General features: G+C 45.2%; 1 protein-coding gene across 3 annotated transcripts in view; it reads left to right on the forward strand.

The window, feature by feature from the left end:
* ME3 (malic enzyme 3) overlaps window positions 1–16297 on the forward strand; it is a 176215-nt gene that overhangs the window by 78183 nt on the left and 81735 nt on the right. For all 3 annotated transcript variants that reach the window (XM_019739628.3, XM_074335628.2, XM_088791527.1), the window contains exons 3-4: window positions 88–221; window positions 3221–3370. In XM_019739628.3, the coding sequence (XP_019595187.3) occupies window positions 88–221; window positions 3221–3370 (284 nt within the window). The remainder of the gene's footprint in view (window positions 1–87; window positions 222–3220; window positions 3371–16297) is intronic.

Raw genomic sequence — 16297 nt, forward strand, 5'->3', positions numbered from 1 at the left:
TTTGCCTGTCTGTGGATGGAACCACTTCTTTTCCTTGGTTTCCTGCATATCCATTTACGTGTGTGTGCGTTTTTCTTGTTCTCCCAGGGGATGGCCTTCACACTGGAAGAAAGGATGCAGCTTGGAATCCATGGCCTAATTCCCCCCTGCTTCCTGAGCCAGGACGTCCAGCTCCTCCGGATTATGAGATCCTATGAGCGGCAGCAGAGTGACCTGGACAAGTCAGTGTCTAAAATCTGCTCTCTGCCTGAGCCCTGGGCCCCGCTGTCTGTCTCCTGTGGTCCACAGAGTGTTTCCTCGATGCCCTCCAGCTGGGACAGGCTGACAGCCTTTCCAAGAAATCCCAAACCCAGCCCTGCCTTTCAAAGGGGTGATGGTCTCCCAGAGGGACAGGGCTTGTTGTGCTCGAGGCAGTCACCATGTCCTGGGAGAACCGGGAAGGGAAACTGAATTCCAACCAGTGGAATCTGGGAATTTCTATGGGAAGTGGTGGGACCTGAGTCAGGCCCGGAAGCACTGATGGGACTTCAGCCAACAGCAGTGGGTTCACAGATGGCATGTCACTCAGAGGGAAGAGCAGAGCAAAGGTGTGGGACGGGTGTGTTGAGGAAGTGGTGCATGGCCCAGGTTCCTGGAACAAGGGGAACGTGGTGGAGAAGAGGGGAGATGGACAGAGACACCTTCGGAACGACCTGGGATGTCATATGTTGGAGGCTTAGGGGAGCAGTTAATAATCCGGCCACCTTCTGGGTCCTCCCCAGTGAGGGTATAGCCATGAAGAACCAAGTGGGGATGACAGGGGCAGCCTTATTAGATTTACTAAAGAAGGTCATTAAGTCACATGGCTAGGAACTGGCACAACCAGGATTGAACACAGGTAGCTGGCTACAGAGTCTGTGCTTTCAATAACTCTGCTACGCCGTAGCTAAAAGTCATCAGAGCTTAGTGGCTACAAGACTAGACTCTAGTACTAGACCGACTTCAAATCGTGATTCTACCTCTTCATAGCAAAAGTTGCCAAGCTTCTCTGGATCGTTCTCATCTGTGCAATCAGTGGTACCTAACTCATAGGGTTATGACGAGGGTAAATGCATGAGTATTTGTAAAATGTGCTTAGAACAGTGCCTGGTACATATAGACACTATGTAAATAAATAAATAAATAAATAAATAAATAAATAAATAAATAAATAAATAAATAAATAAATATGTGACCTTGCTATGAGTTCCAGCAGAAATGCAGGGAGAAGATAAGGGTTCCCTTTACATATCTGTAGAGCTTAATGGCCAGGACTTTGGATCCTTGAGAGTGTGGCTGTCCCCTAGGAGCAGAGCTCAATAGCTTGTCAGGGTCACCCTGGATCAACCTTCCTATGCTCCCCCCATACCGTTCGTTGCCTCTAAGCAGTAACGGATACGTAAGCCTCTGCCTAATCCCCTCTACGCCTGAAACACTAAACTCTATGAGTGTTACTCACATGACTCCAAGGCCATACTGTATGCCAGACCAAATATTCTCTTCCTTTGTTTATCCTATGCAGACCGGGTCTAGCCATGTCACCCTGAAGAGCAAACCAGAAAATACATGATGAATCCAACTACCATCATGAGACATGCCCTAACTTTGAATGATCTGAATCGCCTTCTTTTGTTAAATTTACAAAGTAGAATTAAAGTGTGAAGTGAAATCCTCTTTCCTAAAGATACTAAACTCTAAAAATTAGAGTCGGAAATGCTTCCCTACCCAGTTCTTTCCAGCGAGATGGGCATCATTCATATGGCCGGGGAGACATGCCAGGCTAGGGGCGGAAGATGTGCCTGACCCTGGGAGCTCCAAAGGACTTATTCTTGATGCTCTCTTGACTACTCTGACCCCCTCATTCCCAGGGGTCACTCATTTCAGCAGGTGCTTGGGGAAATGCTAAGGAAGCTCCCCAACTTCTTTTGGATAAGGGCAGTGGTGTACTGACAAATATTCAATAACTGGTTCTTGGGCAGGCAATGGTGGGGGGGAGCCCTGATTTATAGTATTTGTCCATTTCTATGGTGTAAATACTCCCGATTTCACGTTACTGACTTGGCATCAGTGAATACAGAATTGGGAAGAGATGTGTACAAACGGATACTGTGTAAGGAGTTCTTACACTGGGAATGAGTTGAGATCCTGGCTGTTCTAAGCATAAACCCTCCCTTCGTAAAAGCACCTTGTAAAACACAATTTTTAGGTCTGGACCAGTGCCTTTGGTGGGGAAGAAAAGACTGGGGCCTCAAGAAATCATAATACTTCCCCAAAGTCACACAGCTAGTACAGCAGAGCTGGCATTCAAACCCAGGACCCTGACACCACGCCCAGGGATCTTACCCTATCGAAGCATCTCTCTCACCCCATTCCAGACCAGGACCTCAAGCACCTCCATACTCTCCCAAACTGTGGTCCACAAAGGTTGTGATATCAGCAGTCACTTACATTTCATTGTGAACTTCAAGCCCTGGGTTATTTTTCTCCCAGGGGTTTTTGCATTTTTAGGAATGTGAATGCAAGGCTCTTTTCCTGGCTAATTGATTTCAGGCTTCAGGGAATGGGCAAGAGAGAAATTTGGGGGGAACATGCCTCCTGAGATCACTTGGTGCTCAGCCACTTGTAAACTCTGCTTGTGACAGAAACCAGCCCTGTGAGGTAGGAAAGGCCGATTTGTGCCTCACTGCATGTCCAGGATTTTCCTTGGCCTTACTCCACCTCAGAATGTGACTATCCTGTTTTATTCATTAATGTCCACATAATAATAACATAACTGACCATCTTGCACAGCGGTTGAGAGCACAGATTCTAGAGTCAGATTGCTTAGGTTCAAATCCCTGCTTTGCCACCTGGGGTGAGTTATTTCATTTCTCTGTGTCTCAGTCCCCTTTGTCGCTCATAGGGGACTTGCTATTAGCAAGAGTTACAGTACCTGCCTCACAAGTCATTGGGAGCTTTCAATGAATTTGTGTCAAATACTTAGAACAGGACCTACCCCATGTATAATAACAAGTATCCTAAGGCAGGTAATACTCTCCACATTTCCTAAATGAGACCCAGGCCTGGGGAGATGGGTGATTGGCCCCTACCTGTGCCACTGTAAATAGCTGAGTGGGAGCCCTGGGTCTTTGTGCCAATGGCCTGCCCTGCTGCCACATATGCTGCTCGTGTGAACGACTTGGTTTCTGTCTTTCTTTCCAAGGTACATTATTCTCATGACACTCCAAGATCGGAATGAGAAGCTCTTCTACCGAGTGCTGACATCAGATGTGGAGAAATTCATGCCCATCGTGTACACACCCACCGTGGGGCTGGCCTGTCAGCAGTATGGCCTGACTTTCCGCAGGCCCCGGTGAGCCATCTGGGGGCCCAGGGCTCAGGGAGGGGGTGTTTCATAGAGAGGAATCAATTCCTTCTGCTGGCCTTGCTTATTGGGACTCTAAATGCTAAGTCGTGATTGGGCCAGCAGCCCAACAATGATCCATTTGATTTGAAGCTCTTGCTCAGGAAAATGACCTCATAAGCGGACATGGGAGCTGAGAGAGTATCTAGCAAGGGGATAGCAGAGTGTCTCCACCTTCGAATAATACATGTCCGGCATGTTGTCCAGAGTTGGCCTGAGAGGCACTTCATATTGTTTTTCTCTCATTATCTACCCAACACCTCCCCTGCCCCCACCATCACTGCTTTTCTGGTCATCTCCAAAGTACCGACAGCTCTCTTGCCAATTGAGGCCAATGAATAATGGAGTATTGGATAGCAAAGACCGAATTCTTTTGCTGACTCAGAGAACCAGAATTCCTTCCTTTGGGTTTGACTCAAATTCCACGTAAAATGTCATTTTATTAGGCAAAAAATTGGCACTACGTTTTCTTTCAGAGCCAAAGAATTTGGGGGCTGTTTTCCAAAAGAGATTGTTTGGTTTTATTCATGATGAGTTCAGAATATATATTTTTAAAAAATAAAAAGGAGAAAATAGGATGATTTTCTAAAGGTCCTCAACGCAAAGTGCCTGGTAATTAATATCAATACGTATTGTAGGACTAATGATACAAGAGCTGCCTGGGTTTATTATATGGAATGGAACATTACTCCGGTCTGTGTTAGGACATGTAAATATACGATGCCCTGGGCACAGATATGTAATTTACATTTATAGAGAATACATAAATCTGTGTTTATAAATCATGTGCCAAATAAGGATTGTGTAATCATGGATCTAGAACATCTTGCTAATTTGGAGAAACGATCCTCCAGTCCTGAAGCCAACATGTGCAATGAGCGCTGCAGGCTGATCTCTGGAATCCCCGATGCCAGCTCTTGTCCTTTTCTGGTCCCGCTGTTACCATTGGCAGAGGGCATCGTATCAGGCTTTGTCTTGATGGGGGTGTTGAGCTGTTCAAGCAGACACGTCCTCAGCACTCAGAACAGCCATGAGTCTGTCCTATGGTGGGGACACTGCACCGGGGCCTGGCAGCACTTCGGGTTTCCAACGTGCCTCTTTCAACAAGAAAGAGACTCCTGCGTTCTTATTCTCATCCCTGAAACCAATACTGGCAGAGATGTTGGGAGCTGACAGTAATTTCTAAAGGATGCAGAACCCTAATTACTTCCCAGTTCCTCCTTGGAAACGATCTTTCCAGGCCCTCCCTCCTATACAGTGCAGGTCAGCCCATGTCATTTCCTCCTCCGATGCCATCGCCAATGCTCTAGGGCTTCAAGAAACAAGTCCAACACTTTTACAAAACTAAGCCTGTCACAGCCCAGCTCGTACTCAGAAATCCCATGTTCTAGCTTCACTGGCCTATCCTCCATGCCCAAGGACAGCTGGCCTTCTCCTCCTCTGTGCCTTTGCACATGTGGGCCCTTGTGCCTCAAACTCCTGTATTCTCTTCTGTCCTCATTCTCTGCCTGTCAAAATTCAGGTTAGCCTTCAAGGCCTACCCCAAGAGTTAGCTTCTCTGTGGAGCCCTCCCTGGTCCCCTCAGGCTAAATGGATCAATCCCTTCTCAGCCTCCCCCACAATCCATTACACATACTTCTAGTCCTTAGCTTTATTTTTTTGTGCTTTATGTTTTTATTTATTTCTATATAAGTCTCCTCTAGTAGAACACCAATTTCTTGAGGGCGTAGGAAACGTGTCAGACCCATTTGTGCATTTGAGACCAGTGGATGCAAGTAATTGACTCTCAGATGGGAAAGGAGCATTATGTGCTGACTGGGAAGAACTAGACCTTTGCAGTCAGCCCTGAGTTTTAGTCTTCTTGACCTTGGGGAAGTTTCTTATCCTCTCTTAATTTCCACATTGATGAAATTGAGGTAATACTGTCACCTACCTCAAATAATCATTGTGAGGGTAAGATGTGATTGTGGGTAAATGTTGGTATCTGTTTCTATAATATGTATTATAGAAGGAAGGAAGGATTGATAAATGTGGAGTCATATTATACCTATGCACTTTTAAATTTTTACAAAGAAAATCAAGTCATGAGGGATGGCCGGTTAGCTCAGTTGTTTAGAGCATGGTGCAAATAACACCAAGGTTGCCAGTTCGATCCCCGCATGAGCCACTGTGAGCTGTGCTCTCCTTAAAAAAAAAGAAAAAAAGAAAGAAAATGAAGTTATTTAACATATAATGAACTAACACGTTTAACTATAGACATGATTTGGTGCTTCCAGAACCCACTCTTAAGGCATGGCTCACTGCCTCCACTGGCTTGCAGCTAAGATCTATGAAACTGCGAGGCCATCCCACTCCTGCCTCCCACTCCCAGGCTGTGTGGGAGCCCTCTTCCACAGACTCTGTGGACTAGATTGTGGATTCTGTTGTTGGTTCCAGATAAACTAGTATCAGGGTCTGGGCCCTGCATATGCACCGGGCTCATGAAGGTAGAATTTACCTCCAGAGCTCACTCCGGAATCCAGGGAACACACAAAACTGAATTTGAATTAATGGATATTTATGGAGCAACTAACTACTACCGTGTTTCCCTGAAAATAAGACCTAGCTGGACCATCAGCTCTAATGAGTCTTTTGGAGAAAAATTGATATAAGACCCAGTCTTACATTATTATATTATATTATATTATATTATATTATATTATATTATATTATATTATATTATATTATATTATATTATATTAGATCCGATCTTATATTAAAATAAGACCGGGTCTTATATTATGTTATATAAGACCCGGTCTTATACTATAGCAAAATAAGACCAGGTCATATATTAATTTTGCTCCAAAAGACGCATTAGAGCTGATGGTCCAGCTAGGTCTTATTTTCAGGGAAACACAGTAGGTACCAAGCATCATGTAGACACTGTGAATTTATCTCAAAGAACAAAATACAGTTCTTGACCTCAAGTAATTTACCAGCAGAGTGAGGGGAGCTGAGAGCGTATCTAGCAAGGGAATAGCAGAGTGTCTCCACCTTCGAATAATAAATGTATAATAATAATATAAGTTAAATATGATAAAATTTACAAGAGATATAATAGCGACAAAGAGTTACAGGAATACAAGGGAGAGGAAAATTTATTTTCCCTGAGGGCAGAGGAATGAGGACAGAAGAAATGACATTTGAACTTGTCCTTAAAGGTTAAATAGGAATTCCACAGGGTGGAGAAGGAGGGAACAGCCATTCCAGGGAAGGGCTTGGTTTTATAGACTGTGTAGGCACTGGTGTAGTCAGCTCACTTGGGTATCTCCCCATCTCCTGTGTCTGGCAAAGAGGGCAAGGGGAGGGGAGCCAGGTTTCTACATCCATTGGCTTATAATGGAGAGCCTTTTAATGTACTGTAAGATTAGTTTGGTAACAGTGTCTCCATTTTGCAGATGAGGAAACTGAGGTGGCCAAAGGAGAGGAACTTGTCTAAGATCATAATTGGTGAGCAAGTGAAGTCAGAATTCTGACTGTGGGAATCAGGGAAAGCCACACCAAGGAGACGGTGTTTGAGCTGGGCCATGAAAGATGACTGCAAAGAATTGAGTCAATTATTTTTGTCTGCAATGATCCAGGCACACCCACCTCCCTGTTGCTAGAATGTATGGCCTCTGGGACCTCATAGGGGGTGAACAGGAGAGTAGAGTAGAAGGGCTGGGTAGGAGAATTGGCCAGTGATTCTGCCCAAAAAAGAGGAAGTGCTTGGTCTCCTTCCCACCACTCAGGGGGGTTGGATTAGTGGAGAGCTGTTTCAGACTCAGGTCCAGGCTCCTCTGGTAGTTCTCCAATGGGTCAGAGATGGAAAGGAACATGGCAACAGAATGGGGGATCCATGGGGGTAGAAATGGGATCTTGCCCACCACTTGAGCCCAGAGAACCAGGTCAGCCCTCAGAGGGTATGGAGAGGGTGCTGCAGAAGCGGGGCACATAGTGTGGAAAACACATGTACAATGGTCCCAGCAGAGAGCCCACAGTTGAGCGGGAACCAGGAGAAAAGCATACGCATCAATGTTTGCTAAAGAGAATGAAATCTTACCATTTGCAACAAGATGGCTGGACCTAGAGAATATCATGCTAAGTGAAATAAGTCAGACTGAGAAAGACAAATACCATATGACCTCATTTATATGTGGAATCTAAAGAACAGAATAAACGAGCAAACAAAACAAATAGACACAGAGATACGGAGAACAAACTGATGGTTGCTAGATGGGAGGGGGGTTGGGGGGTAGGGGAGAAGGTGAAGGGATTAGAAAGTACAAATTGGTTGTCACAAAATAGTCACAGGGATGTGAAATACAGTATGGGGAATATAATCAATAATGTTGTATAGATTACGTAGGCTGCCAGATGGGTACTGGACTTATCAGGGGGATTACTTCATAGACTGTATAGATGCCTGACCACCGTGCTGTACACCTGAAGCTGAAGTAGAATAATATTGAATGTCAACTATAATTATATATATATATATATATATATATATATATATATATATATATTCACAGGATGTAAATTAGAACATAGGGAATATAGTCAATGGTATTGTAACAGCTATATGCAATGTCAAAGCGGTAGTAGACTGGGGGGGTTATCACTTTGTGAGGGGTGTAAATATCTAATCATTATGTTGTTTAGTACACCTGAAACTAATATTAAATAAACTTAATTTAATTTAAAAATGACCGTAAAAAAAAAATAAATAAATGCTTGCTAAAGGCCAAGTACTATCCTAAATCTTTAGATATGTTCACTCATTTAATTATCACAACCCCCAAAAGAGATAGGTACTATCACCATCCCATTTGTAGGTGAGAAAACTGAGGCACAGAGAAATAAGTTGCCCAAGGTCACAGAGCTCATAAGCTGTAAAGCCAGGACTCAAAGCCATGCAGTTTGGGACTGCACATTTGGTGGGCATTCAGGGCAGCACGTCCTTGCAGCTCCAAATGTTTGATTGGCCAGAGGTCTAAGGTGGGGATTGCCTGATACCATTTCTAGAGCCTCTCCTGGGAGAGAAGGCTGCAGCCAGGTCCTGGGCCCACGGCTGGGTGGGGCTGAGGCAGGCTCAGGCAAACGGAACTGTCCTCTTGGATTCGTAGCTCACACACTTGGTACAGATTTCCTGCCTGTGTTTTGCACGAACCCCTCTTCAGATGATTACCCAATTAAGTTATTTGACATGTGACATTTTCAGCTGTTGCTCCAGGTTTTCACTTGGCTGCTTTCCAGGTGTTGATTCCACACCTGCTTGCTCCTGAGGGAAATGAAAGTTTGGGCTCCACCCCAGCCCTGAGCTTCATCTGAGGCCTGTCTGGGAATGGCCTTACGGATTACCATCTGAAGGGAGGACAGCTTCAAGGCCAAAACAGAGAGAGCCAGCTCCTTCTCAGTTTCTGAAATGATAAACATTCCTGCCAGGTTCCAGGAACAATGGGATCCTCTGTGAAAGGGCCTGCCCCCCCCCCCCCCACCAAAGCTAATTAGGTCCAGCTGATACTAAAATGGAACCTCTAACACGCCTGGGGCTCTGCATCGCTTCACAACCTGGAGGAAGATACCCGAGTATCTTAGGGGCACTGGAGTATCCCTGGGCAGAGTCCACACGGCAGGAGGATCTGGGCTCTGAGGAACCTCCTCTGCCCCTTCCTGCCTCTCCCCCGACACACCCTCTGCACAGGTCTTCACGGGCCTTAAGTCCTGGCTAGTGTGGCCTGAAGGAATGCCCCGCTGAAGGTCAGTGGTGTGTGAGTTGGAAGAGGTGAAAGCCAGAGCTGAGGCAAGGTGGGAAGCCAGGACGGAACCCAGCTGAGGAGGGCCTGCAGAGAGGAAGACGTGTGGTGTAGTGTGCTGTCCAGTGTGAGCGAATACTCTCCCCGCCCCAGGCCGCCGCCCTCATGACCAGTCCTGCCTTCCCCATCCTCGTCCCCTGCAGCTCTAAGTGATGTGCACACACCTGTAGACCTAACCTTTCCCGGCCTCCGTGGAGCCCCATCTGCATTGATGATGAGGGCTGGGTTGTGGATGGTGGAAGGAGCATGGATTTTAAAGCCAGCCATGCCTGGCCTTGAATCCCAGCTGCTGATCACTTTTGACAATTAATTTAGCACCGCCTGTCTCCTCATGTGTAAAATGGGACTAATGCCTATTCACATGGCTGCCTGTGAGGGTTCAGTGAGATTCCCAATGAAAAGAGCCTGGCCGTTGTGGGTGCTCAGCAGCTGTGACCTGCCTGACCCACCACCCCCAAGATCTGCCGTCTGACTCAGTCTCCTCACCAAAGAGCCTACACTGTATATCGACGGGGCATCTCAGTCTTCTGAAATAACGCCAGACTCTGTTGTGTGATTCAGACTTTAAATGACCAGGCCTCGTGCTTAACTAGCAAATCCTGTAGCAGGTCCATGTGAGGACTTAGAGGTTGTGAGGAGCCAGAAAGGAAAGGGTGATGCCTGCAGTGCCTTCCAGGCTTGGACCTTCTGTGACTTGCAGGGAGCCCGTAACCGGCAGCCCATATTTCCCAGGCCACCCCAGCCTGGCAGTACATTGAAGAGTAGGGTCATGATAATATGACAGAACTTTCATCTCCAACGCAACCCTCAGCAAGCCAAGCTGTTGAACCCCACTACCAAGTTCCCTCATTTCTCAGTCACGGGATTAGTGTAGGGGGGTGTGGTGGGAAAGAGTTTCATATGTGCTTTCCTCCCCCCCCCCCCACAGTTTCCTCCTGAAGCCCCATCGCTGCACAGAATTCACCCCTCTCCCGAGCTGCACACACATCCTATGTCAGTAGCTGGTTAGATAGGAAAAAGCATCAGACAAAAGGTGACCGGTCCTTTGGGTGAGCGTGTGACTCACACAGCCTAGCTCAAAAGATGAGCTGGGCCAGTTGGTGTCATTTTCAGGAATGTGAACTGTGACACGGGAAAGCTACATGGAAAAATTTTCCAGTTGGGAAGGGAAATTAAGGCAGAAAGGATGCAATAGTTTAGACTTTAGCGTCAGGTCATGGTAGACCAAAGGCAAATGCCAGCTATGAAGGAACAGAGAGGAGGAGGAGGAAGAGGAGGAGGAGGAGGAGGAGGAGGAGGAGGAGGAGGAGGAGGAGGAGGAGGAGAAAAAAAAGAGAAAGAGAAGGAGCAGATCTGAGCAGAGGCAGAGCAATGACGGTCCCTAGAGCTGCCTCAGTTCATGACAGTGTTCCACTCCAATTCCTGTTCACCAATTTACAATAAGTTCTCTTTCTTATAGGTAGCTTAATTTCTGCCTTAGGTAACGAGAAGAGCCAAAATGAAAAAGAGTTATGAAATCAGATGAATCCGATTAGGGCCCTGATCCCCGTGTTAATCGGGTGGGGCTAACATAAAGTAAGGCATCTCATTATTTAGCATTGAAATTACCCGAAGGGCTTGTTAAAACACAGATTCAGGAAATCTGGGATGGGGCCAGAGAATTGACATATCCATCAAGTTCCCCGTGATGCTGCTGCTGCTCGCTGGTGCACAAACCACCTTGAAAACCACTGGATTAAAGGCTGGTGAAAAGTTACTCACTGAAAAAGGAATAGCAACAAAGGAAGAAGACAAAGAAACAAACAAAAACTCATTGACATATACAATAGCTTAGTGGTTACCAGAGGGTAAGGGCGGGGGTGATCGATGAGGGTAAATGGGGTCAAATATATGGTGATGGAAGGAGAACTGACTCTGGGTGATGAACACACAATGTGATATATAGATGATGTAATACAGAATTGTACACCTGAAACCTATGTAACTTTACTAACCATTGGCACCCTAATAAATTTTAATTAAAGAAAAAGAAATAGAGACCATCTGAAGCAAAGTGAAAGAGGAGGTACTGCAAGGTCCCACTGTGCTTTAGTAGAAAGAGCGGGGAGTCATGAGATAGAGGTTTTGGTCCCAGTTTTTGGACTGTGACCTACAGTCAACCCCTCCCCCTCTCTGGGCGTCAATTTTCTCATCTATAAAATGAGAGGATTTTACTAGGTGATCTCGGAGGCTCCTTCCAACCCCTACTATCTGTAATTTTTGAGCAGATTACAACACTGTGCTATAAATTTGCCTCTAAGATTTTTGACCTTTAAGGGAGGAAAATGCAGATGTAGATGAAAACACATACTTTTCACTCTGCCAAGAAAAAGATTGTAGGCTTATCTGCAGAAGTGTCACTTTTGCTGAGAGCTCTGACTCACATATGGGCACCTTCCCAGGCAGACCAGCTGGGCAGTCCACGGTCTGTCAGGGATTGTTTGGTGCCGTGGCTTGAGAATTGATGCTGGACTAGAGCTAAGGAAGGTAGCACGAGGAGTCCTTCCCAAGTGGGAGGTTGTTCGATGTTTGACACGAATGTCACAATGTCACGTGGAGTAAGTTAAATTGTATCTGGATCTCACATCACTGAAATACTTTGGAACAGAGAGATGGAGGAGAGAAAGATCATTTATTTTAGGGTCTGAATCACATGGATTTCGATCACTTAGGGGAGAAGTTTATTCCTTTTTAGAGGAAATTTTGAGATTTACAAAAAAAAACCTGAGTGAGTCTGTACTTCATTGCATGTGACCTGCCTGGGACTTCAGCATCCAGAAGGAGCACCTTGCTGTGTGGGGAGGACGGAGGACACCTGTCAGCCATCCATGAGTTTGGAGGCTGAGAGTGAAGGTGGGCATGGTGTAGCAGCCCCGTGCAGATGCAAAGATTACATTTTCCTGCTCAAGCTGGAAGCAGATGAGCTTTATTAACTAGAACAGGATGTTCTGGGTTTGACTTCCTTTAGCCAAAGGCTGATTTCCCTGGCAATTTAAGCAAACTGATTTTTGTTTCTTTTTTAATCCGACTCTGTCCTTTTCCTCCTTTGTCCCTGATAATCCTAGCCATGGTGATCAAAGGAATAGGTGTAGGAGAATTTCCTTACTGAGAAGGAAATACATACACACAGGCAGGAGATGAGCAGACCTTTCCTCAAATAACCTTGATCATTCATTAACCTGTAAAATTCACCAAAGCTTGTGTTTGCTCATGCTATGTTTAGTCCAGAAAGAGTGGCTTCTTAAGAGATGCTACAAACAGTGCAAATGTTTTGAAAGGTTCTGGACAAGAAGAAGAGTAAAAGATCATTGTTGTAGAATCCTTTGAAGAAAAGTGAAGACTGCCTTGCCAGAAAAGAACCCCACCGATTTTCTCAATCTGTTGAGACTTTGCTTCTTGGCAATTGTCATCAGCTTGGCTCAAATAAACTCTTATAAACTTTTTCTTAGGCTGGATGTTTTTCATTGACAAATATATGGGACCTCTGTGCTATTTTTGCAACTTCTTCTGAGACTATAATTATTTCAAAATAAAAAGCTAAAAACTTAAAAAAAAAAAAAAAAAAAAAGAACCCCACCATCAGCTGGCCAACCCCTAAATTCCATTATTACGTTCATGTCCTTATTTTAGTCCATTGCACCTATAGGAATCTCCTTAAATTTCCCATATGCGTAAACTTTGAAATTTTATGTATGAACTGATTTCTTTGAGACTAATCTTAAACCAGCATTTCCCTAGACCATTGGGATTGGGACTTAGGAAGGAAATGGGTTTTGTCTGATGGGGCAGGATGAGAAGGAATCAATCAAGAAGATTCTAAGAAGCTGGAGATGGAAACAAGTTTCAGGCAAGTGCCCCAGTGTGGTGTCAGCGTTGTCCTGAAGGTTCCTGGAGGGGAGCAAATGGAAAAGCTAAAAGGACAAAAAGTAATGTGGGTGGTGGAACATGGACTTCTCCAACTTCACACAGTTTATCATATGACATCCTCTCCTGGATCACAAGCTTCAGGGGATTGGTGGGGCGGCAGGGAATTCATGATATCCTGTTCTTGTCTACATCTCCCACAGTGCCAAGCATAGTACCGGACAGAGCACTTAAAGACTGTCTTCTGATTAGGTTGCACAAGTCTTAATTAAGCACCATCTTTGTGGTTGGCCACCATAAATATATAACAGGTACAAATGGAATCGATAGTTTACTCGTGCTCCCTGCTCTTGAGGAGTTTACAGCCCAACTGAGAAGAGCAGTTCTAAAGTGATATAAGCCAGTTGATAAAGTGTGGTGTGCATTGTCTCATTTACTTTGAAAGTATTGTGGTAATTCATTGTGGTAAGAAATATCTCCACTGAGTTGTGGCCTCTTGATCTAAATCTCAAGAGGCAGATTTTGAAACACATTGGGAAGATGGCTCAGCCCAGTCCCTGGCATAGGAGGATTTCCTGGATGAGCTTCAAGCAAGAGTTGCTGCATAAGCAAGACTTGTGGCTAGAACAAGCCAAGAATCATAGACTTTCAGGACTGGGAATGAAGAAGACACTGCTGGTTGCCTCTTCCTCCTTCTTAACAAAACCCCGTCTTTGGTTCTTTTGGTTTTTTAGTTAGTTAGGAGTTTTTTTTGTTTTGTTTTGTTTTTCAGTTATCCTTCTTCCCGTAAGTGACCATGTGCTTTGAGAAAGACTTGGCCCTGTCTAGCATCAAGCAGTAGGTCCTAATTAATCCCAGCCAATCATAGTGTCCTCCTGCCAGTGACAATTCTGGCCAAAGAGATGTGAGGCTAATCTGCCAGAGGACTTCAGGGATGGTTTTTCTCATCATAAGAAAGCTCCTTCTTCCTTGGACATTTTCATGTCTGCCTGGGATGCCTGGAACTGTAACAGTCATCCTACAGTCATGAGGAAAACAGCCCTAGGAACAAAATGCTAAGGATGGTAATGTGGGGAACCTGTGTTTTTGGTGACATTGTTGAGCCATTAAATAAACAAATCCTGGAGCCGCCTTCCCCCGGACTTCTTGTTTTATCAAATAAATGTCTTTCCTGCCGGCTGAGTCAAAGTTTTCTGTTACGGCAGCTGAAAGCAATTCCCCTTCCTGATGGGATGCTTGAATCAGCTCTGTCATAAACAGTAATTCACATTTATTTATTCAGGAGCTTCCAATGTACCAGGCACTCTTTAAGGCTTTACTGTTTCAGGCTCCTCAACATCTCTTTGTGGTATGTAATATTACTAGGCACATTTCCACGAAAAGGAAACTGAGTCACAGCGTTAAAGTGACCTGACAAAGGTTACACGTTTAGCACATGGTAGAGGCACAATTCAAACCCAGGTTCCAGAGTGTACACCTCACAGCTGCCTGTCATGTCCTTTCTGAGCCTCTTCTCTGGTGGTTGAGCATCTCCAAGATGGAGGACTCACCACCCTGTCCTCCTAAGGCATGTATGTGCAGGGTGTGTGATGAGATCACCCCCCTGACGAGGTGGGGTTGGTGAGGCCAGGTGAGGCGTTTAGACTGCATAAGTCAGGGCCCATGGGTCATTTCTGAGAGCAAGTCTGTCACGAAAGCATTTTCCGAGGAGGATAATTCATGGAGGACTAAAGAGAAGAGATCACAGGGAGTTGTTGTATTAACTAAAGCACAAGGAAAGAAGAGCCTGAGAGGGTCCTAGATGTGGAGATGAAAAGTGCAAACACAGGACGCTGAGAAAGAGGAGTGTGCAGTAGATGGACACTAGTTAGATGTGAAGGTGAAAATGAGGAAGAATTGTCAGATTTGAACTGTGTCGTGGTGTAATGACAGTCGTGGAAAGTTCAGCTTGGACTCCAAAAGTGGAACAGTGAGCTGGATTAGAACAACAATTACCACCACTTCCTGTCATTAAGTGGCCAATACCATGATAGCCATGTCTCCTTTATTATCTTTAAGTCTTACAACAGCCCTGAGAAATCGGAATGTCTTCTTGTCCCCATGTCAGAGGAGCGGTTCAGAGGTGAAGGGAGACTGACCTAGAGTCATCTGGCTAGGAAGTGGCAAGATTCGAACGCGAGTCTGCCCTATTCCAAAGCCTCTCCCTCCTTCCGCATTGGAACTCCCTCAAATCCTGCACTACTGAAACTCAGCATCATTTCTGAATCATGTGTTCACAAATATTGACCTCCAAAACCACAACAGCAGTATAAACAGTTTCCTTAGACAATGAAGTTAACAACAGCTAGAGTAGGAATCCCCTGTGTATCCATCTCAGCTGCAGTGCCCTGTGGAGAGGTAGGGTGAAGTGGAGCTATGAGTTGCGGTGCCACATCAAGGTGCCCAGATAGAGAGTCTCAGGAAGAGAGCCAGGGCTTGCACCTCAGCAGGTGCTTCCCATCTGCACAGGCAGAGTCTTTTGGGTATGTACCAAGGATGTGCCAAGTACTTCATAGCTCCTGCTCCCATGATATGCCCTTGATTTGGTATCCAGATATTTAATGTCCTCCAATTTTAAAAGAACCATGCATAGCCAAAACTTCCAGACAACTCCCCACACTGAGTTGCAAGACAGACTGAGATTTGACTCCTAAGAGGACTTTGAAAACAGAGTCACAGGCCCCTTTGATAGGACCCTGTCTGTGAAGAGATGGAATTAATTAGCTCTCAAGAGAGCCTCAAGCTTTGCATTTCTATAGTTGTGCTGCCTCTCTTTGCAGCATACAATGACAGGATCATGGAGTTATAAATCAACCAGCTCAAACTGAGGTCAAGAAGGGACCTGACACCCTCCTCACCAGGGATACAAGTCAGTGGAAGTGGCAAGACTAGAACTCAGGTCTCTTGTCTCTTTACTCCCATGGTGCAGAGAGATAGGTATTCCCCTGCCACTTTAATTGAATTTAATTCATAATTATTATATTTATATGGCACTTTGAAGTTTTAGAGTGAATTCAAATACAATCCTGCCAACCGCTCTGTGAAACAGAGGACAGCCCCTTTCACATGAGGAAATGGAGGATTCCAGAGGTTA

This window comes from Rhinolophus sinicus, chromosome 14 (genome assembly GCF_057876585.1).
Source record: "Rhinolophus sinicus isolate RSI-liver-muscle chromosome 14, RSI-T2T, whole genome shotgun sequence".
Lineage (NCBI taxonomy): Eukaryota > Metazoa > Chordata > Mammalia > Chiroptera > Rhinolophidae > Rhinolophus > Rhinolophus sinicus.